This window comes from Cyrtonyx montezumae, unplaced genomic scaffold (genome assembly GCF_038088225.1).
Source record: "Cyrtonyx montezumae isolate F1298 unplaced genomic scaffold, pur_monq_1.0 scaffold_7, whole genome shotgun sequence".
In the NCBI taxonomy this organism is placed as follows: domain Eukaryota; kingdom Metazoa; phylum Chordata; class Aves; order Galliformes; family Odontophoridae; genus Cyrtonyx; species Cyrtonyx montezumae.
This window is the reverse complement of record NW_027072078.1, coordinates 16,084,556-16,112,057: the sequence shown is the minus strand read 5'-3', so window position 1 is coordinate 16,112,057 and position 27,502 is coordinate 16,084,556. Positions and strand designations below refer to the sequence as shown.

Here is a 27,502-nt window from a genome sequence, read left to right as displayed (position 1 = left end):
TTTGTGCTAAACAGGAGAATCTTTTAAATATATTTCAAATCCAGAGATAGAGCAAATTACAGCAAATATGGAGACTGGGGAAAAAAAAAGGAAAAAAACCCCACCTTTTTCTTTCATATACAGTTACTGTGGATTTATTTTGGCTCAGTTTTCCAGTACTTCTTATAGAGTTGATCCTAGCAAGTCAGCGCACAGCCAAGTCAAATGTCATTAATCTAGAGATATCTTACACCCAATAAACATGCAGTGCTTGATGGCACATTTACTTACTGTGGGTTATTATTACTTTTTAAATGTAGGTACATATCAATAAGAGAAAAGACAGAAGCTTGATTCTGTGTTAGTATAGTGGTTTGTGTGTTCATACATAAAGCATCTCTCAGTAGTTCCAATGCAGGAGATGTCTTTTCTTTAAATCTTGCTTAAATAGTAATGTCTCAGTAATGCATACAGTAAGCAGCATTTAACTGTGTGTAGAGGTTCACTCTGTCACAGACAAAAATGTGCAAGCACAGAAGAACCACATCTCCTACATGTTCTACACAGATGCTCACATTCATGTCATGGGTGATGACCTAGGGCTTCCAGTTTCTGCTAGCAGTCCTCAGTAGCAGCCTGAACAAAATGTTCTTCTGTAAATTGATAGCATGGCAGATTGCTTTTCTTATTGCAAATCCCCATAGATCAGCAGAAGGGGAGTGGGGGGAGTGAAAATCAAATTCCATGCCGTGGAAACCAGGCTATCTCAGTGATTTGTAAATGACCTCAAAGATCTGCAGCCGCTCAGGATTCTTGGTGCTGCTCAAGTCTCTCTGTCTCCCACTCTCATGAACTCTCTCCCAGCATAGTAATGCTAGGGAAATCAAGGAGACTAAATTCAGTGCTGCAGATTAGTGACAGGAAGGAAATTGAATATGCATGAATTAAACAAGACCATTTGCCTTCTCTGATCTGCAGATGTTTTTCTCTCAGAAATGCAACTTCTTTTTTTGCAGGTGACACCCACACATCTCCTTCACTTACTGGCGATGATAATAAAGGAGATAAACAACTGGAGCTCAAGCAGTTAGGCTTAATCTTTGTATGTCATCGTCACCAAGCAAAGCCACAGAAATAGGAAAACAGAGCTGTTTTGTGCTGCTCGTTTCTAACTGACATTTCCTCACAGATCATGTTGCTCATGTAACCTGTGGACTCTTTGAACTTGATTTTGTGCCCACTGCCTTTCACAGTGTGTCAGTGCTGTCGTGCAGTGCTGAGCTGCAGTACAGATATCCTCTGCTCATATCCTGGTTCTCATTTTGATTCTCTGCCTCAATGGTTTGAAATTAGACTGCAGAACTTTAGCAGGAATGCAGGAACTAAAAAAAAAATAACAAAAAACTTTAATAGGAACACTGAATTTAAAACCTTCTACTGCAGGTGAAATGTGTGATTTGTAAGCAACAGATCATTTAGTTATGAAAGGAGAAAAGGCATAAATAGGGATGTTTTACAAATCTTTTTTTGATCAAGCATATATGCATTGTTATTTTAATTTGAATAATCTCAGGAAATAACCACAGAACCTCCATCCTTCCAAGGACTGCTTTCATTGGAAAATCACTAGAGCTGCAGTCCAAACTAATGCATTTCTCTAGCTGCTGGAGACAAGCCCTGGAGTCACTTAGCTCCACTCTTCCTGCAGTCTGCCATTGAGCTGTCCTGCCTTTCCAGCCTGCTGTGGCTTATTTGGCCACTGCCCTTTGAACATCATTTGCAGCTTTTATCTCACTGGGGCTCAACAGTGTGCCTGAGACAGTTCATGGAACCCAGTGTGGCTTTCCCCATCAGTGCTGCTAGTTCCTCATTGGTGCAGAGCAGCCTGTGCTGTAAAAAGTGCTTATTAAGGCAAGAAAGATCTAGGTATTTTTAATGCTGTTATTTCCAGTGTACAGCCAGGGAGAATCAGAAGTCTGTTTTGTGCTGTGCATACTGCAGCTGGTTTCTTCATTGCTCTTTCCCTGAGGGACTGTTCCAGAGTTTGACTAAAGTGGTTTTAGAACGGTTTCTCCATTAACCCCTTTTTGTTTCTGCCATCTTTATTGCTAGGTTGCTCCATCGTGGGGCTGGACTTGAAATCAGCATCAATGCTGTGTACCTGCAGCAGGGAGGGTGGCTATTCCCTTTCTGCCCAGTTCTGTATCTTCATAGTTTCATGTGCTATTGTTGTTAAGGGAAAACACTGGCATTACTTTGGCATGCTGATAATTAGGAAAAGAACAAGCTGGGGGTATCACTCATGAAGTCAACATTCTGCCCCTTTGCATCAGGAGCTGTGCAAAGAGAGGAACAATTTCCATCCTCCAGCCAGTTTCGATTTGGCTGAGTCAAGTAGCTCAGGAAGAAATGCACGCAGCTTGCTTCATCATTTTCACTAGCAAAGGAAAAAACAACAGCTCTCATCTTGACCACTGGTGTTTGAATATTAAAATAGCCTGAGGGCTGTCACAGGCAGCAAGCATAGCAGGAAAATGAGTTCATTCTGACTCACAGCAGAGTGATCTAATTTAGTGGGGCAATGACCAGGCTGTCAAGCATTAACTGAGCTACTATCCTCCCCTGCCTGGCCCATGTATGTTGCCTCAGCCTTTGCCCCCTTCCCTCCATGGCTGTGTACAGATGCTGTATGCAGTCACTTCCTGCATTCCCTCATCCTGAACAGACGCTTGTTCTGCTCAGTATGGGTGCACCATGCTGCAGGGTTGTGATGCAGTTAGGCTGGCCAGTGGCTGCCACTTGTGCTCAGCCTGCAGCATTGCTGCGGAGCACCTGCCATGGCAGTGCCATGGCCTCTTACTGCAGCCTCATGCTGGGCACAAGTCTGGGGGCTGCACGTTCCAGGTATGTGTGCCCAGGGTTGGTGGGCACAGCTCCTGCATGCAGTGCTAAGTGCTGCTGTGCTGAGTGAACCAGCTCTTTCAGAGCAGGAGCAGAGGAGGCTGAGTGGGAGCTTCCTTCTGGCCTTAGGATATTTCATTTAGCAACCTAATCTCTTTTCTGTCAGATGCCTCTGTATGTCATTTCTTAAGTGTCTTTCTTTGAGAATTTTGTAAAAAGGACATTTGATCCTCCTACTAGATTGAAACCAACCATGATGTTAATTTCCATACAGACATACTGTTATAATTTGCTTGTTTTCCCCTTCATTTCTGCTGGTTCTTTCTTCAGTGATCTTTCCTGAGTGAAAAAAGTAGAGTTGTTCCTGCCTGTGAGAACATTTCAACCTGATCTAGAATAGATTCCTTGAAGAGACAGAAGAACAGTGAGGAGAAGGAAAGATGTGGCTACAAAATGTTATAAAGCCTAGGGAAATGGTGACATTTGAAAACTCCTGGTCATTTCATTAGTCAAATAAGTCAGACAGAGCCAACTCCCAAAACCTGAGGTAATCCTGTAGAGCTTATGAGACCTGAAAAGAGACTTGTGTTTTGCTTTTATTTACATGCAGGAGAAGAAAGAACCATCACTCTGCTCCTGGAGATACAGTAAAAAATAAAAAAATTGTGAATTTGAGACCATTCAAATTTTTGTCTTTTTGCAAATGGGTTTGTATAAAATTGGCAGGCTCCTAATACTTTGTCAGCCAAATTGGCCACACCAGGCTATCTGCACGCCCGTAAGGTTGGAATAGTAACGTGCTGCAATGCTATGCTCAAACAAAAGCTCCTCATTTTGAACAACAATCGATTTGCATCAGGATAAGCAGCTAGTAGTGTTTCCCTCTCACAGACCCTTACAGACACTGACTTTGGCTACAGATTACTGCCCTATACCATTTTTAGGGCTTTCCCACTCTTTATTGGACTGTAACAAAGCTGTCATTTTACTCATTAACCCTACCTGCTTTCTGGTTAGTGTGAGCGACTAACAAAATTGTCTTGGTGTGTGATTCATCTTGAATAAACTATTTTCCAGTCACACAGAAAAAGCCTTGCTGAAAGTGGAAAGATTTGATCTTTAGCTCTGCAGATTTGCTTCTGTGCTCTTAAAACTCAAAGTTTTTGTACCCAGTATCAAACATATCAACAGTAGTCAAAGTTGCTTCTGCTGTCAGGGCAGGTATACAAGCACAGTGAACTTGGCAAAAGCTTGTTATGCACAGGAAAATTAATGTACCTAAAATAAATGTCTTGTGGGACACATGTGGTATGTAGGATTCCCAAAAAAACTGAAGATGATGGGAAAATCAAAGAGAGGAAAGACTGCAAGTCCTTAAAACAGAAGACAAGAGCGTATCAAATCCCCACACAGCTCCAATCTCCTGTGGCATCTCCTTAGCCAGCAGTGAAGATCGTGGCATACAAGGCAGCCTGTGAAGCCAATAAGTAGCCACAGCTGTGTGTGGAAGGTTGTACAATGATGTCAGAGATTAACAAATTGGATGGGTTTCTGAAATGCTGTGTCTGGCATAAAAATGAAAGAAAAGAGATGATATGCAAAGGAGGAAGATGTGATATTGTTTGACAAATATACAGGGGTCACATTTACAGCCATAGAAGAAAGAAGAGGCATTTTGAAACATCTGGTACAAGAGGAGGATATTGGAATTTGGGGGATTCAGATCAGAAGGGTTGCTCAAGAACTTTTGGCTTCAGTAAACCTGACAACCCCTGCAATGTAGGTTCAATATACTTGTAAAGATAGCACAGGCTTCCTCCTGGGGCTTCCAGGGGCTTGGCTGCTGGAAGTGAAGCACAGCCAGACCATTGGTTTGCACTGCACTGGAGACGTGCAGAACAGGAATCAGCGTGCAGGGGCTGGAGCTGCACAAACCCTTGGTTGACCCCTTGCAACACATGTTGATTGCTGTTCAGTTACAATGATGGCAATTCAGATGTTCATTTGACACTGAGATCCAAACATGGAGGATAGGGGGATGAAAAATTAAATCACTGCTCAGCAAGATGATATTCACATTTGTATTAAGTCCTCTCTGCAAGGCAGAAAACCCTATTGATCTCTCACTGCCCTCCATGAGAGCTAGTTTCAAGTTCAGAGCAGCAGCAGAGGGAGGATTCTCTTTACATCATCCTGTAAACAGCATACAGACCCCAAAGGCAGGGTCAGGGAGAGCCAGGACTGTCCCAGCACGTTATTCAGTGCCTGCGACCAGATGGAATAAATTAGGATTTCTCTGTTTGTCATATATGCTAATCCACATATGCAGAGCCAGACTTAAGGCTTAACTGGCTTGCTTCTCTGCAAACTGTTTCTCTCAACCCCTCATAGTAATGGATAAAAGGTATTTACTGGTATCTCATCTCCAACAGGCTGCAATCATATCACTGCAATTCTTTCAAATAGTGATAGTGTTTGTTTTAACACAGGGCTTAGACTTTTCCTGTCCTGGTTCACCTCATTTTTTTCATTATTTATTTAGGACATTTCCCTGTATCTCCCTTTCTTTTTGGTAAGTCAATAGAACTGATATTTGCCCCACATGTTCTAGGTCTTACTTTCCTGTATCGTGTCTTGGAAGCTATTGATACACTTTAAATATGGAGATTACAGAAGTGTTAGGGGAAGGAAAACAAATTATACCACATTTGCTTTAGAAAGCAGTAATTTCCACTGACTAGCCTCAGGTCCATTGCATTTATTCAAGATTAAATTAACCATATCCACTTAAAAATTTTAAAGGGAGATTGCAAGACATACAATAAAACTCTAATGAATGTAGATCTGAAACAGATACATCTGCATGTAAAAATGTACATACCCAGCTTAAATGAAGAACATTGACCCTAATTTATGTTTTCAGTGTACATGCACAATCTCACCTTACATTTGTACTGGAAGATGTGATTTTTCACACTGCATCACAATCTGAGCACTTCTTAATGTTGCATTACAAAACAGGGGTATTGTGGATAGTGTTGAGCCAGGCAAGATATGGTTGCACCTTGTCAGAGAGCTGTGCCTGTCCATAGCTCCCTGCAAAGAGCATGAAGGGAATGGTGAGGCACTGGCATAGTGCTGCCAGTGCTAACAAGGAGGGATAATCCTGGACTGTGCAGGGGCTTGTGTGGGTCCTGCTTGGCCGCTTCCTCTCCACCCTGTACATGTTCCTCACTGCCTTAGCTGCTGTGCAAAGGCACAGAGAAGGGCAGTCTCAGAGCTTGCTAGGTCTGAGACTGCAATCCTGTACCAAACACTTAGCACTGCCTGCTTGCAGTGGGCATGTGGGTCTCTCTTGCCAGTGCCACCATGGGCTGCACGGCTGGCCCAGCACAGCTCTGTTGGGAGGGTCTTTGGGTGATGCCACGGCCAGCCGTGCAGCCTGTGGTGTCACCCAGGGCCTCCTTGGAAGAGTTACACCCAGCTGGGGACAGCAAGCACCTGACCACAGCACCTGCTAGGAGCATGGTTTGTGATAATGTGACTGCATGAATGGCCTGGGGCCCGGTTAGCAAACTCAAGTAAAACTTCCAATTTGGAAGTGCCAAAAGCTCTACTTGGGTTAAGATATCAAAGCAGATGGTTGCCACACTTCCACATCTCAGTTTTTCTCTTCTCCCCTCAAAGAGAGAAAGAATCTTCTCATCTCAATTTGGAGGAAAGTAAAATGCTGAACAATCACAATTTTATTTCAAAGTGGGAATATGGATTTATTTTTCATTTAATTGTTCATTCAGTAATCCCTATAAAATACATCTCATCTTCTCTGTATGAAAACAGATCTTATGCTAAGACAACTCCAATTACAGTTTAGGATGCCTTGTTAATGTAAACATGCTTAATTAATGGAATGAAGCAAGCTTCTGTTGAAGACTTTTCCCTCCTCCAGTACAGAGCATCCCTGAAGAACATACTTAGATAAAAAGTACCTTCGGTCAGCACAAAGTTCAAAGTGCCTAGAGCAGTCCCTGCAGGCAGCTGAGCAGATGCAGATGTTGACCCTGGTCAGCACTCCTGACTGGAGTGGTAGGACCTGAGGACACTTTCATACCCAAAACATTGCTTGGGAAAAAGTTCAAGTGATCTGTAGTTACTCCTAACTGGACCCTGATTTTCAAAGGAGCTCTGGTACAACATAGGTGCCAGAAGAAGTGGATGGATATTCAGGAGGATTCAGCGAAGTGCCTTATGGATAGAAACATAAACTCACAAATGAGGATAAAGTTCTCCTCCAAATTTGACATTTGTGTTTTCTAATGCTCACCATATGACTTTGTGTTCTCTTGCTGTAGACAAACATGGGAACTGGGACTTTTCATGTTCACAGGAAATCACCATCCTATTTGTCTTGATTTTTTAATTTACGTGGATTGGTTTCTCACTCTGTAGAGTAGCTCAGTTATGACTTCAAATGCTCTTTACAAATCTGAAGTGAATAATCTAAGGACTCACATGCTGAATACTTAGTAACTTTCTTCCAATCTTGGCTTACCCTGACAGCTCACTTGTGCTGTAGCTTAATTGCTCGGCTACCTTCTGGCTGATTTTTCCATCTCTTTCAAGCATTTGTCTTAAACTTCAAACTGTGCTCTGGGCTCAGAGGGATGGGCTGTGGGGTTTTTTGGTTTTTTTTTTTCATTTTTCCATATTTAATAGCAACAATGGTTTCTGAGAGTTAGACATACAGGAAAAGAAATAACAGGCTAAATCTAAGGCAGTAGTTGTTGGGAAAGGTCAGAAGTTCTGGTTCTGGTTTAGGTTCCCCCAACAGTTCAAAAAATTCATGGGTATTAGGAGGAGAGCAGCTCTGAGGTCCAGTGCCATTCTTCTCTCTTACCCACTGACATCTCTCAACACAAATTACATCACATTTTCAGTCATCATAAAAGACGATCCTTTTTTTTTCTTTTTCTCCCCTTTTTTATGTTCATTTTTATCTTTTATCTTCGAATAATACCGAAGTTTAGCCAATACTTGCTGTGGTCCAGGTATCCATAGTCAATAATAACAAACATGATGAGAAAATGGCGGGCTGTCCTTCCATGTCCAAGAGCAGGTGACTGCCTAGAAGCACACACAGATAGTGGTGTTCAGCTGGTGGGTGTCATGGCTGCCAGGAGCGATATGCAGTGTAGTCTCTTGTTGGTGCATAGGATGGGTAGCCTTTGTTCTTCTGGTGAGGTGGATGCCGGGGGGTCATATTCATGTAGTCACTCTGACGGTACCGGTTCCTCTTGGATTTTTGCTGTGGGAGAATGGGTGAGAGAAGCATGAAACCATTTCTGCAATTAGTCTATCCTACCTGTGGTGAACATTCTAAAAAGAGGAAAAAAACAAAGGGAAGAAAGTAGAGAGCTTTTGAGTGTTAATAAGATGAGAGAAATGTTAACAATGCATTTGATTTTTTCTTCTTTGAATTAACAAATCATCTCACCCAACCTTTAGAGACAGCAGCCTTGGTCCTGGGCTGGTTCAGGGAAGCAGACATCTTTATATGAAAGACTCCAGTTTAAAAACAGTTACATTCTCATAAAATAATCCATAGAATCTGCCCAACCTAAGTCTCCAGCTTATCTGCTGAGAGATGTATTATCAGTTTTGCAGGTGAAGGAATGCTGCAGACCAAGGATACAAACTGATCCTTCTCACTGCAAGTTCTCTTGAGCAGTGAAGACTGCCCTAATTTATCAGGAAGGAAAATAAACTGGCTTAATTGGAAGAGAATAAGAGCAGGAAAACTCAGCCTAGGCTATACATATAGGTTGCTCTGAAAGTAATGCCTCCTGTTTATTTCCCTGGAAGTTACAACACGTACAAATAGCACAATAGCACTATTCAATAGAACAAATTTTCAGCTGCAAAACAGTGTTTTTCAACAGTCACCACTGTTAGCACTAGTGGAAGTAACACTGTTTCACAGCTACTACAATGGCGTTTTTGTTAAGAAAATTTCGCCCACACAGTTAATCTTTCATTGGCCTGGACAGATGGAAGTCAGAAAGCATCAAAACTGGATGATGTGGTTGGACAAGAGAAAGGTTGTTTTCTTCTCTGTCTTCCTGACTCTGGAAGCTCTAGTCTACAGCTTATTCGGTGTTGTGATGTAGTGGTCAGAGTTGATGGTTTGTCTGGGTTCCTGGAAATCCAGAGGATCACCTCTCTCCTACTCCAAAAGAGAGTGCACATCACTTTACCTGCTGAGAGCTGTGTCTTGAGCTTTTTATTCTATGGAACATTCATGTCTCCACTCAATGAACTGCTTTTTCAACTTCATCTCGTAGCAGTGTCAGCATTCTCATTGCTGGTAGTGAAGTGATATGGGAAGTAGCCACCTTCAGCTTCGTATTACTTCAATAGATCCTGATAAACTTGCATACTGTGTTATTTCCATTCCTGTGTGAGCATTTGTGGGACTCATCTAGTACAAACTTTGTAACCCACCACTGTTTCCAACGCATTGAAGCTGATACTCAGCTCCGTACACAGTTCCCTGATTGTAATCTACCAAATTTGTGCGGATGAGCTGATCAAAATACTCTTCACTTTGTGGTGTGACAGCTGTGTATTGCTGTCTGGAATGTAGCTTGTCTCTCATGTCGCTATTTCCTCTGCTGAAATTCACCACCTCCCAATGCTCATATCCATTGTTTGGTCTCCAGAAATGTTCAGCAAACATCAATGAATGTCAGTAGGTGCCATTTTTCCCCCATGGAGGAATTCAATGATGCATCTTAGCTTCATACACACTTCCACACCAGATGCCATTTTGACAGACTGTCCCTCTGCTGCCATCTGTCACACGGCAACAAAATGAAACGGAGTATTGGCAGGAACAATCAGCCTCTACTGTCATACCACCAGTATCCACCTCTGATATTCTGGGCCAACATAATAAAATAGGAGGCATTACTTTTGGAGCAGCTCTTGTGTCTCATGGCTTGCCTACCACTTACAGTAGAAATGCATGATGTATATGCTCTTCTGGGCATTCCTTCAAGGGGCAGAACAACCAGAGCTGCTGTTAATCTTTCATATGTCTCATTAACCAAGCCTTAAAGATCTCATTTCCAGTGTTGAATCTCTGCCTCATAGTGCCACTGTGAGATATGGGAAGCATTCCTTTCAGGATCAAGAGTAGAAGGCAGGTGAAATCATTTGTCTATAATCATAGAGGAAGCCTGTGGCTACAACAGTGTATGAACCCGTGGTTCCTGCAGGCTGTGCACGAGGTTACTGTTCTTGCATAGATTAAAGCCTTCTTACAGGAAGTGCTTTCATTCTTTTTCCTTAATGCTGATTATACTTTTTCTTACAGTCTTCTTTTAACTGAAATTTCCTACACATGCATACAAACATACTGTATGAATATATTGCACGTAGTGCAATTTGCACGTGATGCTGTGTAATTGGAGGAGCCTTGCATCAAAAATCTAACAGCTATACATGAGGAGTGAAGCAGTTTTCTGTGAGACGCTTACAGCTTTTTGATGTTAATGTTATATATATGCAAGGGATCAAATGATATTATGTGCTACTTAAGCTATGCAGTGCAGTTGGTGCATTTAATCATAAGATAAAAAAAATTTCTCTGTGTTTGTCTCAATAATAACATTTTTAATTCATCTGTTAAATTCTAAGAAGTAATTTCATGTGAGAGAAATACATTTTGCTAGCATGAGTGAGTTCTGGATTGTTCCAGGATGAAATACAGCTGCTTCTGGAGAGCAGAACAGTTTTCCTTCAGGGAAGACAGAACTGTAAGAAATAACACATCTTCAGCTGCTTTTAGGAATTCAAGTGAAACAGACTTGCCTTGGCTGTCAAGTACCATTTTTAGGACCTCATTTTAACATCTACAGTGTCTTCTATGCAGCTTTGTTTACATTCAACAGCGCTCCAAGTACACTCAGAGCACATGCTGTCAGAGAATAGCACCAGCAGCAATAACAGCAGGTAAAATTGATGCAGCAAGCAGCTTGCCTCACAGTAAAGCCTTGTCAGTCTTGCTGGGAGCAGACATCTTAGTAGTGCAGTGCATAGCCATTGGGTACCAAGCGAAAATAGCAGTGGGAAAATGATTTCAGATCCTAAATGATGGATTGGAAGCTGTAGTATCTCAACCAGGCAGAGCCACTGTAGCACAGCACTGTAACGCTAGCAGCTGTTTGCTGTAATCCTCTCATAGTTCTCCTGTTAGTTCCTACAGTAAGGCACTGAGACCACTTAGCCTGCCTTTACACTTTCCTATGACAATGTCCAATTTGATTATTTACCATTAGAAATATGTATGTACAGAACAAGTGTATTTTGGTGAAACCGTTAACAAAGCTCAAGCTTCAGCTCTCAGTGTGAGTGGTTTTCTGTGAACACACGGCTTGTAGCTTGTCAGAGAGACTGTGCCCTTTATGCAGACTACCTCGTAATGTACTGAAGGACACTATTTAATGATAGATTGTAGAGAGATTGAATGCAAGGAACAGAACTCTCTGTAGTCATAGTTCAAGTCTTTCCAACATGAAGCAGGAAGTGCGAAATCATCTCTGGGAGATGGTGACTCTAAGACGTGCTAGAAGGTGGCATTCTGCTGCCTCTGCATCACACTTCGTGCTCTCCCTACTCCAGCAGGGCTGTGTATTGAACCAAGCTGGACTAGATGTGACTGGGGCCAGGCAAATCTCCAGAGGGATTAGAAAGCAAAAAAATAAAGAACTACAAGACTATCTCTGCTTTCTTAGGGTAAATATACTACTGAGTCACAGGTGCCCCTATTCTCTTGAAAGCAAGCTGTCAGAAATATTGTGCACAAGAGGGAATTGTTGCATGGGCACAGGACATCAGTGTGGATGGTCTTGGGCCAACTGAGGGTTCCCTGAAGATTGTTTCACTGCTCCTTCCAAGCAAGCTCCTTCCATCAGAATAATCTCAAAGGGGTTTGTCATGTAGTAGGGGAGTGCATGTAGGGAGATATTTCCCTGATATGGAGAATTGGTTGGAACTGGAGAGTGTGTCCCAGTTTTGCTGAGGTGCTGTGCATTGCCTTATGACCCTATTGAGGAGGCTGGCTGCCTATCTGGAGGACATCCGGTGTTTCAGCTTTCTCAGGGCATAGTATAGGCATGCATATATAGCTGGGGTGAAGAAGTACTGTGATCCTAATGTGAGCTATACCAATGGATTTGTGGTAACTATGGGAAGAATATCATGGGAGATTAAGTAAATAGTTTCTTACCCGGTAGATTATAAAGACTGCAGTTACAAGCATACTGTAGAAACCAAGAAGTCCTGTCACTGTCACCATAACCCAAAAAGAAGTCGCAGACTCTGGTTCTTGTGTTTGGATGGGCATCTCTTTAAAAGAACAAAGAAAACCTTAAGCACTTCAAAGCTTATTTACTCCTTATTACAACACACTGTATGTGTTACTCTTATATACACATGCTTAAGATGTCTTTCTTAAGAAATCAGGAGCAGGAATTTCATTTTAAGAAGCAACCCAGCTACTTTTTCTGCCTCAATCCATCACATAGGGAGTGTATATAGGGAGGATACTGGTGTGCAGATATTCAGCTTACCTCTCACGTGAATGACTGTCCCATTGCTCTTCTCATTATAGACATATGGAGGCGGATACATGGCTTCAATTTTGCAGAAGTAGATGTCAGTTTGGCTGGCACTCATATTCCAAAGTTGGAAGATTACTTTGTCCTTATCATGAGTCCCCTGGCAGTTGAATTCTTTATTTGAATTACTGTTAATTTTGGTTGTGTTCCATGAAATAAAGCAGACTTCAACTGCACTGTCTGTTCCTTTGTGCAGCGAAGCTCGAAATTCTTTCCCTGTTCCATTGTATGTGTAGTTGCAGACTAGAGTTGCCGTTTTGTTGGCTACAATGAGCAGAGGACGTTGAGCCACTAGAATCTTGTTTTCTGGAAGGGAGGAAAGAAAAACACTTGTTTGCAAGATATAGAAAGAGACTTTAGAATCACACATCTTCCCGTGAAGCTTGTCTCCATATCTCCTCTGCTGGTGTTCCCTGCAAGGCAGTACGTTACACCTTGCTGCAGAAGCAGTTTCTCACAGAAGCTCTGATTGCAGCAATCCTCTCTCTCTATATAAAGTAATTTCATGGTCACCAAGGGAGACTAAGGTTGAGGGTGTTTTTCCACATTCAGAACACTATGAGAGAAAGTGGCCCATGTGATTAAGATTTAAAGTCAAGAGTCACAAGGCTACTTTATTTGTTAGTGTGCATGTGTGCATAGGGCCATCATAGTCTACCGCTTCCTAAGCACACAGATTGCCAGGGAACACTATGGAATGCAAATGCTATGAATTAAAAGCTCAGTTAAATGATCAGATAAGACAGTATTATTCATACACTTGCTTTTTAATTCAGGGACAGACTTCACAAGTTTGCTGGTGGAATTTGGTGAAGTTTTTCAAGGATTTCACTCTTGGACGAGAAGCACTAGAAGCAAGAACTGCTATAATCTTAATTTTAAAAAAGTCGTTTATCTAACTAGCAGCTGTAGTAGATTCTTAATCACTCAAAGGACTTAGACTCACTCATCTGACACCATATTGGCACTTAGCACTTGAATGGCCTGCAAAAAGAGCATGTCACATGAAGTATAATTCAGTTTGGATTGACTAAACTGATACATAAACAGAAAGTGTTTTCTGACATATAGAAGACTGTACTATTATCTGACAAACAAAAAAACCACTGCACAGACTTTGCAGAAATACAACTGCTTCCAGAAAATCCATCCTGAACTAATGAGGCTTTTCAAATGGTGACCCATAAATAAGAGGAAAAGAGGTTTGGTTCTTAAGCTAGGAACTTGCCAGAAGCAAGGACAGTGCTTCTGTGTATGTATATCATCACATATGTTTTCACGCAAGTTCAACTCACAGGAGGTCTTATCAGTCTTTGGTGGAACAAAGAGCATTGCTGTGGTTGAGACAATGACAACTGTATGCCTCTCCAAAGTCTGCTATAAAACCTGCACTCATTCTACTTAATCCATGTGAGGATACTTAAGAGGATAGTAAGGAAAAATAGTGCGGGAAGGAGGCCCAGGAAACAAATGTTTCAATATATTTAATATTTAGGACTACATGGCTGCATTTAGCGTGATCATAGATGCATGGGAAGAGGGACCACCCTGGCTTTCTGGGAGGACACTCCTTTGGGGTGAAGGGTACACAAGTTTATTTCCATGCTCAGCCTCAGGTCAAGAACTTAAGTATGCCTCCCTTTCCCAAGGCTGGTGGGAGCCTGGACTTCTAGAGGGCTGCAGGAACATTAGCCTAGAAGAGGCCACTTAAGTCATATGGTCTAGTCATGTCCTCTGCTTTCAGAGACAGGTACAAACCAAAAGGCATATAAAACAAATGCATTCATACAATTGATGTATTATTTATATAGATCCAGAAAATATCCACACCAAATACCAACGAGTATATCCACAGGTGCTGCGAAGCCACATTTTCCATTTTGAAACTATTTTTTTTTTTTTTTGCATAGCTTTCATTATGAGATCTGTGTGTGAAGACAGCGAACTTACATGGTGGTCACTGCATTAACAAAGACATGGGAAATTCATACATAATCCTTGCTCTGAATCAAAACAGAAGATGGACTTGAGTGTGGGTCTAACAAATTCAGAATGAAAACTTTGGCTCCATCTGTCTATCCTTGACTCTCCCTCGTTCTTTTGAAATGCATTTGTCGTTGTTAAAAATTTTCCTAATGAACTGCCATTCCCAGGACACCTCCAGTTCTCCCACTACTCTGAACTGAAAAAGTCCTAGCAGCTCTACTCGTTTGTAAGCTGATAAAATAGTCTGTAGACTCGCTGTTCCTCAAAGGCTCCCAAAGAGAAGTACATGCCAGGTTTCCCTTGTTAGCCACTTGTTGGCCTATTGGAAGATGAGCCAGAAGCCCTCTGCTAAGGTATACCCTGGCACAGCAGTAATTGTAAGATAAAAAATGCACAAGATTGGAACAGGGAGTGAACATGCAGAGATGTGTGTTGGTCAGGACAAGTCGCAGGGTGCGGGCAGTAAAAACAAACCATGCCCAACAGGTTCTCCAAGAACTAGCCCAGCCCATGAAACTGCTGAAGTTGTTCATTTTCTCACCAAAAGTCATGTTTACCAGCCCTTTTTCTCATGAGAGCAGGGAGACATGAGACAGAGAATCTTCAGCAAAGGAGGAGTTCGCAGCCCAACCTCCTCATATCTCTCTGTTCAGTGTAGCTAACTTGAGGGTTGCAGCAGAGCTCATCACAGCTCAGAAATCTCATGTTTGTAGGGAACACAAATGCTATGAAACTTTGTGTTTCGGTGAAGAGTGAGGATTTCCATTCTTTCCAGTACAAAGATCCCAAGATTTTGGAATACCAGAGCAGGCTGGCAGTAACAGCAGGCAAGGCTGGCTCCTACTGAAGGTGCTGCCTGTGGTGAATTTTCTTCGAAGTGAAGACATTTCAGCAAAATATTTCAGTTTCCTTGAATCAGCATTTTCCAACAGCAGCTCTTGCATAGGCCTGTAGGGCATTCTAGTAAAGGGCAAGGTTTGCATTCCGCCTCTTTAGAAACGCTATATGATCTTTTTTATTCTTGCCAGAAAATCAATCTTTGGCCCAAGTGGAAATGTACAAGTCTGCAGTCGAACTGTGGAATTGTTCCCACCACTAAAACCCTGTTTATTGCAAGAACTGAATACACCTTCAGAAGGGGTTTTTCTGTTTCATAGTTTATATCCAAAATAGGCATCCTTGAAGAGATAGTTGCAGAAGCACTACAGCTCAGAAAAAAAAAATACTCGTCTGTTTTACACTGTAGGTACTTACAAATAAATACCTGTTTTGCACTGTAAGTGCTTACAGAAAAACAGGTGGATGTTTACCATGTAGCCTGATCAGATCACTGTGGCCAAAGGAATGACAATACTGAAAATAGTCACTGGGGAACCACTTTCAGATGTTGTTTAGACTCTTCTGCAGAGCCCAGAGACTTGCCTTGAACTTTTGCTAGTCTGGATTCCTGGTGTGTAATAGTACATAGCTTCATATCATGAGATCCACTATTTAATTAGAGCTCTGGACTATTTATGTCCCTGCCATGATAGTTTGCTTATTGGCAACCTAACTCTTTTGTTGAATCCACACAAAAAAATCGTTTCCTCCACCTTACTTCTTGGCTTTCTGGCACAGTCAGTTTTATTCACCATGCCAACTGAGTGTCGAATGACCCAGCCCCATACTGTTGATGCTGAGATAGCTGAACAGTGGGAAAAAGTTTATTTGTGGACCATTAAATGAAGGCTGCTGCTAGGTGATTTGTTTAAGCCAAACTTAAACCAAATCTGCTTTTGCAAAGTGGCTCTATCATATAAAATCTGAATTGATTGGAGGTGTTCCATTTTCCATTTACAGGAACTAATTAGCACCATGTGAACAGGGCAGGGCTAGGGCAAGGAAAGCTCACCCCACAGGCATGTCAGGCCCTTCTGTTATTCTACTTCTCCAAGCTCTGAGTTCTTTCAAATCGAAGAAAGTCAGTTATGCCAAAATATATACTAGTTTTGAGGGGAAAATAAAGTAAGGCCAAACCTCCCTTACTTGATTGCTGATCTGGATAGGATTTGAGTGTATTGTTAGTAGGATCTGGAGCAGCCTGAGCAAACTTGAGCTGAAGCTGCATTTGCATATTTTCTTGTGTCTCTTTGGGTTTATGAAAATTGCAAAACTCTGAAACATCCAATATGTGTTTCCAGTAGTGTATGTTTTCCCCTAAATAGGGTTATGACTGCTGTTTCCAGAACTCTGTTCAGTCATGCTATATAGTAATATATACCTATGTCTTGGCATCAGACAGCAAATGGCAGTTATTAAAATCATTGTCCAGTTTCAAGAGTCTGTAATGTCTAGAAATGTAAGAACAGTTCAGTCAGTGTGCACATACTGCAAGCTTTGTTGAGGTTGTAGATTTCATAAGCAAAAGTGTGCAAGATCTCTGTCAAGCTTTTCTGTATGTTGTCATGCTCATCATATCTTATAATCACAAGTAGGGGTTTTCTGCATCATGAAAGAGGTCCAATCCATATAAATATTATCTGAAGAACACTACCTCCTCAATCACAGACCTCTGATGCAAGCAAAGATCCATTGAAATTTTTTTCTTTTTCTTTTTCTTTTCTTTTTCTTTTTCTTTTTCTTTTCTTTTTCTTTTTCTTTTTCTTTTCTTTTTCTTTTTCTTTTTCTTTTTTTTTATCAAGAAAGTGAAATAAGGATGACAGAGTATGGAAACTAACTATTTTGAGTGGTTTTTTTTTTCCAGAACTTTCCATGAATCATTATCAGCTATTGGAAAAAAAATATTCTGTTAAAAATATTTTGTACTCTCTTACTTTTTCATGCCAATTGGCTTCAGGGAGCTATTTGCCAGAGCAAGGAATCTGGGATAAGTTGGGATTTCTTTAAGCACAGTAAAGAATCACCCCACTTAAGTCTCATGCAGGGAGGTGGGGGGGAGTGATGAAGGAAAACCTGAAAGGAGCTTATTTAATCCACAAGTGGAAAGACACACAGCTGTCTTATAAACAAAGCTGTTCATTTCTTCTACTGCTGGTTTGTTGTTCAATTGCCTTTACTCTTTCTCAGGTGCAAGAATCTTTCTCTGTTACTTCAATTTTAGGTGACCCAGCACTGTGTCTGTGTGTAGAGCTGTAAGGATCTAACCCTTCTAATGTGACAGGCTGGCTTTGTACTAACCTTTCCTCCATTCATGCAAAAGCTGCACCAAGCACAGTATTCTTGCTGAAATCAAACCCAGTATGAGCACAGGGGTTTCTCTTGTCTGTAATATTTTTGAGCCAGAATTTGTTGATGTCATCCTAATCTCAGCTAACCTTGCATCTCGCGTTCTGGTAACTTCAGTGTTTTTGAGGCTGATTTTAGCACCCAGAAACTGATTTTAACACCAGCCAGGAGGTTATGCAAGCACTGAAAAGAGAGGTCATTTGGGGTCCTCTGCAGTGGGAACATTCTTACTTTACTTTATTTAACAAAATAAACAGACAAGAAATAAGCAGCAACTCTGGCAGAGTGACTACGTAGTTATTTATCTGACAGAAAGCGGATGATAAGGGTGGAGGAGGACAGGCTTTGCAAACATCAATACTACTGAAAAGGAGGAAGAATCAAACCAATCTTGTAAGTCTCTTTCCAGCTTTACTGTTCACAATTCAAACTCAACTTGCTGCACTCAGTGGTGCAGCCTAACAGCACAACAGGACAGATTCAGTTGTCTTCAGCAGAATGGAGTACACTTTGTAGTTTGAGGAAGTTCTGCAGGGCTTTGACTTGCATTAATGTCTTCTGCATAGAAAGGACCATTAATCTCAAGATCAAAATGAAAACAGGAGGTGGAAAGTGACATGGAAAAACATTAGAGCATTGAAAAGTAAGCTAGCTCTTGCTTCTCTTTAACCAATTGAGCAGTTTCAATGAGGATGCTGGAGAAATTCAAGTTCTTAACACAAAGCAAGTGTATGGCTGTCTAGAGAACCATGGCATAACTGATGTCTGATAACCACGCACTGTATTTTCTTGTAATTCAAAAGGATTATTTAAAAGATGTTCACACCTCATGAAAATGGTTTTAAAACTATTAACTTATCACTGCTACCTATCTCCTCCTAGAATTATTGTCTTCTCAGAAACCCTGTGGCCTGCTGTGGAAGTAATTACAATACTGCAAGCAGAGAATTATGAAAATTGCTAAAAGGACAAGGAAGAAAGAGCCTATCATCTCTTAAAGAAATATAGATCAAGGTTTCATGCAAATCACAATGCCTTTCACAAGGAAAAGAGCTACAGAGAAGTAACATGCAATTTAGGAAAAATATAATTAATTTTGTCTCTTGTAATAGGAAAAGCAACTCTTTAAAGATATTCTATATGTGAAAGATTTGTATGGGAAAGCAGATTTTTGTTCCTATCTGTAAATTCCTCATAAAATACAAGACACTGATATTTGGAGGAGACCAAATAACAACAGTTCACAAGTTAGTGATTTGAAAAATTGTCAAGATTATCCTAGCAAAACCCATCATCTATTGCCTTGCTTTGCATTTTGTTGTACTCCTTGGAAAGACATGGTAGCTCTGAACACACTAACACTCATCAGCAGAAAGCAGCAGCTAGACAACTGAAGATTCAGAAAGCTTTACTAAGACTCTGAATTTCTAAATCATAAACATGCATTTGTGTTGCCAAAAATATTTTCAGAAAGAAGCTACATATCTAGCTAATACCAATAAACTATTGAACAAAGCAAAAATCAGAAAGTCGGCAATTCCAATCTTCCCAACTTTGAGCTCAGTACACATCTCTGCTATAGTTCCTTTCACTTGCTGATGCTGTGAGAGTCTGGGTGGGCTCAGCTCTGCAGCCCATCACACCAAGCTGGCCCACAATGGGACATGGGGCTGACCAGAGCAGGCTTGGAGGTGATCCCAGAAGGCTCTGCTCAGTTCCCCCCAGCAGATGTTGAAAGCCACAAAGCACAGTCTGTGCAGGCTGAGGGAAGGTGAAATAAACTCCCTCTAAATTAAGCCTGCAGTTTCCAAATGCATCTGAAGAGATGGCAGATTAAATAGATATTACTTGAGTCTTACCTTGGAGGGATACTCATGGAAGAAAAAAATCAGCCTCCTGGTTATACTGAGTTGATCCATAAGCACTCTCAGCAGCATGCTTTGTCTCTTCTCTTATGTTCAAATACAACAAAAACTAATTCAGATCTGTACAAGACTGTCCCTCCTCTCTGATGTTGTAAATTGAAAAATTGTGGAAACAATCACATTTTTCCTGTTACCTGTTACATCTGCAGCAGGGATGAGGCAGAGCACCACGAGGATCCCCAGCATGGTGATGATGGTGGGCCCACGTCCTTGTCCCCACCCTCCAGGCACTTCCAAGCTCCCCAGGGCTTAGTGCCACAGGTGTCCCCAAAGGGCAGGCTGCACCATCACTAGCTCACACAGCTTCTCTCCACCTCTCTGAGTGGCACATGATGTACAGCCAAGTGAAACCACCACAACGGCAATGTTCAAACAGGAAGTTCAGCTGTTAGATGGCTTCTGCTTTTGGAAGCCTCCTCTGTCCCTCTGCAGCATTCAGTAATACATATAAGGCAGTGGAAGCCCACCCTCTGAAATGTGGAGCCTTCTCTCTGTACTGCAAGATGTGTGCTTATGCTTGGGGCTCCTCCCATCAGAGTAGAAATCGACTTCTTGAGAGGTGAAATGCTCCTTTACCAAGAGCACATATAAGAATACGCTGTTCCCATCACCATGGCACAAACAGCAGCTTTTGAGTCCTTGCTACCCAAGCTTGGCCCGTAAGGAAACTGTGCATTCAGAGAACTCCATCTCTCCTCACTCCTAGGATCAGAACTCTTCCTTTCTTGGCTTGCTCTTTTGCTCCTACCTGCACCTAGACCTAGCAATGTCAATGTATCAGGAGAGAAGTGATCTTGGTTTGTGCATTTTCAGTTATCTGCATCAGCTTGTCACCTAAATGCAGACTAACCAGTGCAAGAAGTAGTTAATCTACCATACCTTTCCTTTTTAAAAAAAAATTCTGGGTTATAAATGTGTGTTTCTGTAATCCAGTTAGCATCTCATTAAAGGCAGCATGCAGCAAACAAACTTCTCAATCAGTCCTATTAATTTAAGTATTTCTCTTGGCCTGGAAGCTGCTCTTCCTAGTCTCTGAGGTCCTTTCCTCCCTTCCTTCCCTTCCTTCCTTTCCTCCCTTCCTCCCTTCCTCCCTTCCTCCCTTCCTTCCTCCCTTCCTCCCTTCCTCTCTTCCTCCCTTCCTCCCTTCCTTTCCTTCCTTCCTTTCCTTCCTTTCCTTCCTTTCCTTCCTTCCTTTCCTTCCTTTCCTTCCTTTCCTTCCTTTCCTTCCCTCCTTTTTTTTTTTTTGCTGTTGTCTCATCTGCATTTCTTGGTTTTCTATAATTTTAAAAGGACATAAATTATCACTGTGTTCCCAAAAGTATTGACTCCTCTCTTTCTCCAGATTGCAACTCTTGCTGTAATTTAAACAGTTCACTTCCAATCTCTTATGTACTTGACTGTGTCACTTCACAGTTACGATAATTTCCTATTACTAAAGTTATCATGAGATTAGGGGAAAAAGTTATTAAACTTTCAGCAAACAATCTTGCACTTGGTGCAAACCAAAACAAAGCTTATCTAGGAAAAGAAACTGAAAAGGCCCCCCATTATATCCTTATGCTTAATTTTTCATTATCTTCCCAAGCACTCTAAGCCTGTTCTTCTAGATCCTAAGCATTACCTGAGGGTGTTCTGCTGCAATAGTACTTGTCACCATTCAGTCCTATCCTTACCTCATCTTTCAATCAAACTTTAAGCTCTTCAGTCTGCCTGGGCTTTAGCAGACAGGATCTGCATGCTATCAGAGCAATGGAAATCCAGACTTCTATAATTTCAGTGGAGATAGAACTCTGAGAGTACTGAAAGAACTAAAAATGCAATTAAGCCATGATTGGGAAACAGTTTTCCATCTCATCACAAAACAGCTGACATTGCAATCCAAAGCAAGTGAATAAGAGATTTGCAAAAGGGTTTTCAGTGTACACAAGAATCTAAACTGTGGGCTTGGGGTTTTCACCCATGTCTTAATTTCAGTTGGGATGGAATTGTTTTCTTCAAAGTGTTTGGTATGACACTATGTTTTTAGTTCTAGGAGAAAAATAATGTTAATTATACACCAATGTTTTAGTTGCTGCTAAGCGCTGTTGTACAGAGCCAGTTCTCAGAGAAGGGGTCAAGGATCTGAGAGGGAACAGAATCAGAACTGTCAGCTGACTCAAACTGGCCAAAGGGATATTCCATACCACATTACACCATATGGAAGGAGTTTTGAAGGAGGTGGGAATTCATCTCGTTCTCTTCCCATGTTTAGGGGGCTAGCTGGGCATTGATCAGAGAGTGGTGAGCGATTGCTTGTGCACCTCTTGTCATGTACACTCACACATAGATATATAGTCATAACTACTATCCTTTTCCTTTTCTCTATCTTAGTAAGTATTTTTATATCAACCCACAAGTTGTACGTTTTTTCCCTGATTCTCTCCCCCATCCCACTGGGAAGGAGAAGAGTGAGCAAATGACTGTGATACTGAGCCACCTGCTGGGTTAAACCACAGCAACCCATCACAAAATGTAGATAAAATAACAGACCAGATATTTGATTGTAGCTTTTCCTTCTTACTATTAGAAAATCAAGTGCAGATAGGAGCTATGATCTGAATTTTAGAGAAATGTGGATGTGATCTAGTATGGTTTCTCAGAGTATTATCTGATTATATTTAAAACAGACCCAAGAAATCCCAAGCAGGCTCTCAGTTTGCCTTTATCCTTTATTATCCTCTGTAATTTTGAAGTCAACACCAAATTGGATGGTAGTGTTTGATTGTCTTGAGGGCAGGAAGCTCTGCCAAGGGATTTGTACAGAGTAGATCCATGAGTTAAGAAGAGGTAGCTGAGGGAAGCCTCATCACCCTCTACAATTGCCTGAAAGGAGATTGTAGCAAGGAGAATGTTGCCCTCTTTTCTCAGATGACAATTGACAGGATACAAGAAAACAGACTCAAGTTGTGCCAGGGGAGTTTTAGACTGGACATTAAGAAGAATTACTACACAAGAAGAGTGATCAAGCCTTGGATTGGGCGGCTCATGAAAATGGTGGAGTCCCCTTCCTTCAAGATATATTTAAGCAATGTTTGGACATGGTACTAAGGGATGTAATTTAGTGAGAGAACTCAGCAAGCCAGGTTGATGGTTTGGATTCTATGATCTTAAAAGTCGTTTCCAAGCTAGATTATTCTATGATTCTAAAGATTTGAGAAGTACTGATCTGAGCTAAGTTTACAAAACATCATGATTAAATGAGTGGATAGTTTTGAAACACAGAATCATGAACCTGTAGGGGTTGGACGAGATCTCTGGAGATTATCTAGTCCAACCCTCTGCTAAAGCAGGTTCCATAGACTAGATTGCAGAGGAAAACATCCAGGTGGATTTTTAATGTCCCCAGAGGAAACTTCACAGCTCATGTTGACACAAACTCCCTGTGTTCCAGTTTGTGCCTATTGCTCCTTGTTTGGTTGCTGGGCATCACTGAGAAACGCCTGGCTTCATCCACTTGTCACCTGCCCTTTAGATATTTATAAGTATTGATAAGATACCCTCTCAGCCTTCTTTGGGCTAAACAGTCCCAGATCTTTCATCTTTTCCTCGTGAGGGAGTTGCTGTGCTGCAGGCCTCTAATCATTTTTGTAGCCACCTTCTGGACTCTCTCAAGTTCCATGTCTTTCCTGAACTGAGGAGCCCAGAACTGGATGCAGTAGTCTTAAATGTGGCCTCACCAGGGCAGAGTAGAGGGAGAGGATCATCTCCCTCCACCTGCAGGCCACATTCTTTTTAATACACCCCAGGAAACCACTGGCCTTCTTGGCCATTAGAACACATTGCTAACTCATGGCCAACCTGTTGCCCACCAGGACTCCTAGGTCCTTCTCTGCAGAGAAGCTAATATTGAAAGATATGAATCCCTCTTCAGTCACTGGAAGTATCACAGTTGTTCCCAGTATGTACTCCTATCGTTGGGCAAATATAAATGTATATGCATGCTAAAAGAATAATTGCAACAGCATACTAGTGTTCACTTATTCCTGAGGACTCCAGCCTAATAGGAGAACAGTAGGTACCTAAAATTCCCATTTAATTACTGCAGACAATAAACTTTTCTGTCATTGGACTATTCCTATAACTCCATATGAAGACAGTATTTAATAGCTGCCTCTCCTCCCCACCATGGATAATCATTAACACAGATCTTGAGCAAGCAGCCTAGGTAGGCATATTCTGCATGCATGTATGTTATCAGCTACTAGAATAAATGCTTTCATTTGCACAATTGTGAGTCTTAAAACATATTTATTCTTCCATTGCTGCTTCAAGTAATGATTTGTTATGAATAGCTTAGTGAAGATGGAAGGTTGGTACTTTACTACAGGGAGAATGTACTCTTACCTAGCTGCTGTAGAGTTGCAGAAGTGAGTTGACAGAAAGCACTTAATAAATAGTGCTTTCTACTATTTATGATTACAGAGATTGTGTGATCTACATAATTCGCCTCCTACTGTGACCTGTAAGCTAAACTTAGGCTATCCTAGGAATCATGCAGCAATGCAGCATTTGTAATCTGTAGTACTTCATAGTTACCTGTTGTTATTTTCACTTTACAGATGGGGAATGGAATCACAAAAACGGTGAAGAGATACGCCCAAGGACATACCTCAGGTTAGTGCCAGAACTGTGCCTTTCAGTGAGGAGCTCCGTGCTCTCTAGTGTGCAAGGCTGGGTCAGTTTTCTGATGACCTCCACTCTGTATTGTTGTTTTCCTTGTTCACTCACAAATTTTCACCATGTTGTGAGTCATTTCCACTTCTTTCATACTCCAGAGATCTACATACCATGAACACAAATCAATACACTCCTTTATAGGAATTTTAAGTTGGTTTTCTGTACTTCAAAATGTTACAAATGATGTCAGGTACACAGGAGACTTTCAGGGCCAGACCATACTATTGCATGTCATGAAGGAAGGGTGCTTTCTTTTTTTGGAAAGATGCGAAATTTTTGTTTCTGCCCTAGAGTGAGTAGCCCAAAAATCTGCCTCTAATTTAGGACAAAGAGCTACCATCAAATATGTATAATTTTGAGACAGAGCTTAAAGGAATCCTTCCCTGTTCAGGGAAAGAAACATTTCCTTAGCAGAATCATTATTTCTTAATGTCAATAGCTGGAAGCTATTCATTAGTGTTTGTTGGGGAAAAAAATGGAAAGGGACAGAAGTTCACACATGTACATTCCTGACTCTCTTAAAGTTAAAAATCTCATCCAAGTTTCAAAGTCATAACTTGTTCTTCTGACTCTACCTATTACTGGCTTGGACTGTTCGAACAAGTCTCAGGGGTGGTGGATTAATGAGTAGAAAGGTAAAGGCTCAAAGCTACATGATTAACTGCATCTATTACTTGCCCATAAGATGTGTCTGCTGCTTCATTAGAGGTCATATGTTTATGTAGGAACACCTGAAATAAGGCATGCAGGTGAGTACATATGTGCTTAATGTTCCCAGATGAAAGGTTTTCAGAGTAAGGTTAGAAGTAAAATTGTTTCTGTTCTACCAAGTCACAGAACATTTCTGTTAACTGCACTGCCTGCTCCTCATTTCTGGACTTTCTGGGGTTTTGCTGGGAGACTTTCACAGTAAGAAAGCCAAACCTGCGGGTACACATCTAATATGCATGAAGTTGGCTGCCTTGCCAACTGTGCCAGCATTTCATTTTGGAGAGAAATAAATTTCCAAAGCCACTGCTGCCAAAAGCAGAACATGAATGGTATGGATAATCAGGAAACCAGAGCCATGGGGTGAAATAAGAAGGAAATTAAATTGGCTGTGTAGACATTTTAGTTACTTGGCAAATGTTATGTGTAGTATGGTGTAGCTAGCGTTTCAAGGGAAATGTATGCACCGCATTTATTTGCAGAGAGCAATCAATATAGCCTATACTTAAGGGTAAGTCTTCAACAAGAGAAAACACCTCCATTAGGTTCAGCAGAATGAGGGCAACACAGGCTGTGCTCAGAATATTGTCTTTTAATGCTTCCATAACAAGATACTTTTCTAAAAGCTTTGACTCTTTCACTTCCTTCTTGCTGTATTACATTTTTCACCAAAATGATACATTTTGTAAAGATGGCTACAGTGCTATTCAGCATATTACATGTATGGTGAAGCACCATCCATTTACAGCTCTTTCCATTTACACAAATGTGGAAGGAAGCATTACTCATGTTTATGAACAATTGAAACCGGAATAGAGCACTCCATACAATGAGAGCCCCTTTACAGAAGCATTGCATGGTCTGCCCAGCAACCTCTCTTGTACAGTGGAATATATTCTTTGGGATTACTTCATTCTGAGTAGCCCTCACAGCAAAATCATTTTGGTAGACGTTAACACACTCTAATGTGTAGGGTAGGTGTTTCCAAAATACTCCTTTACCTGAAGACAGTGACTTCTCTACACCTAGACAAACCTAGCTTATGTCCAAATTCAACAACTTTCTGCCTGAAAAGTGCCCTATTCTTAGACTGTGGTGTTGCCAACACCAGCCCACAGAGTTGTTTTCTGCCAAAATACTGTAAGTACAGGCTTCTCATTGTGTTTCTGCAGCGTCAAAAAGAAGTACTGAGTCATAGCACATTGGAAATATTTGTTCTGGACTGCATGCATAAATACTCTAAATATGTTAGAAAGAGTATTAAATATTTCCATAGAGAAGCTAGGAACAAAAATTCCTGATTTTTAACTGTGAGAAGAACTTAAAGCGGGAGAAAGCATCTACTTACTCGTTTGGACATGTATGTGAATCATGACAAGTATTTAATAATTTTATGATGGATTTTTCTTAGAAAAGAAATCCTGCTTCTGTTCAGCATTTCAGCACTGCTTTTAACTATCCCTTTGAATAGGAATTTGAAAATAACCAGTTTGTTCTTTATGGAAATCTAGAAGTTCAAAAGTTTAAAGAGGTTTAAAGAGGAGGAAGAAAAATCATATGACAGTTTAAAAATCATATCCACACAAGAACAAACTTCCATGATTTATTTTAGAAACATCTACCCTGTCTACTGGTGCAGGTGATATGTCTATAGGGAGCCATATATAGGATGTTTAGGTGTCTCCCCTGCCATATATAAGGCCATGGAGCTACAAGTGTTGGTACTCCAGATATGGCACATGATGGCACAAGCTTATCTCCTGTGAACAGATGGGCATGTTGCACTGCTCATTAATGTGGCAGGCCTGCATGAACACTGCTAAAGGACTCCTGGGGAGGAGAGAGCAGACCACAGATTAAGTACATTGTTATGACATGCTAAATCTGGTCCATAAATCAGATATTATCCTAAAACTAAACCCTGTGTTAGAACTACCTAGGAAGGATTTCCGTGAGCCAGTGAGCGATTATTAGATTCAGGAAAACATGTGTCTGGGCTTCCACTTCACATCACTTCTGTCTCATGTATGAATGGCTTCTTTATAATTAAACCACAATAATCCTAACTTTTCTTATAGACACAGTTGTGACCTTGAAGAGGTCCTGCTACATATTGCTTATTGCAGCTCTCTGTATAATTTTTCAGATGATATTAATATAAATTGAACTTTTAATATCTCACTAAGTTTGAAGGTTACTAAAAGCAATATCAGAACTCCGGTATTGCTGATTTCAGGACTGAGAGTTTATAAAAGCTGAAATACATTTTTTGTAGCCAAAATCTGTACAGATTTTATGATAAAACTGGAATTCATGATTAGATTTCTCATCTATGGTAGAATTGGAAGTTGCAATTAAATTTCTGAGCTTTTATTCCTCAGG

The 27,502-nt window shown here is 41.1% G+C and overlaps 2 protein-coding genes across 2 annotated transcripts in view; one reads left to right on the top strand and one right to left on the bottom strand.

Annotated features, from left to right (window-relative positions):
- Nucleotides 1-6,624: 6,624 nt before the first annotated feature.
- On the bottom strand, nt 6,625-20,118 carry CD28 (CD28 molecule). Its single transcript, XM_065750300.1, has 4 exons — nt 19,831-20,118; nt 12,513-12,866; nt 12,170-12,288; nt 6,625-8,185 (listed from the first exon to the last, which is right to left on the bottom strand). The coding sequence occupies exons 1-4, from the start codon at nt 19,880-19,882 to the stop codon at nt 8,045-8,047; spliced, it is 666 nt and encodes a 221-aa protein (XP_065606372.1). The 5' UTR covers nt 19,883-20,118; the 3' UTR covers nt 6,625-8,044.
- Nucleotides 20,119-24,328: 4,210 nt separating this feature from the next.
- Nucleotides 24,329-27,502, top strand: part of RAPH1 (Ras association (RalGDS/AF-6) and pleckstrin homology domains 1) — a 132,779-nt gene continuing 129,605 nt past the window's right edge. Inside the window, exon 1 of the mRNA XM_065750382.1 lies at nt 24,329-24,349. The gene's annotated coding sequence lies outside the window, so the exon portion shown is untranslated. The remainder of the gene's footprint in view (nt 24,350-27,502) is intronic.

Bases quoted from the DNA above. Each gene is read 5' to 3' on its own strand.
- CD28 (XM_065750300.1), bottom strand. From the start codon at position 19,882: ATGCTGGGGATCCTCGTGGTGCTCTGCCTCATCCCTGCTGCAGATGTA. The intron at 12,289-12,512 runs GTAAGCTGAATA...GTTCTTTTAAAG, and splicing joins GACAGTCATTCACGTGAGAG to AGATGCCCATCCAAACACAA. The intron at 8,186-12,169 runs GTAAGAAACTAT...ATTCTCCCACAG, and splicing joins CAGTCTTTATAATCTACCGG to CAAAAATCCAAGAGGAACCG.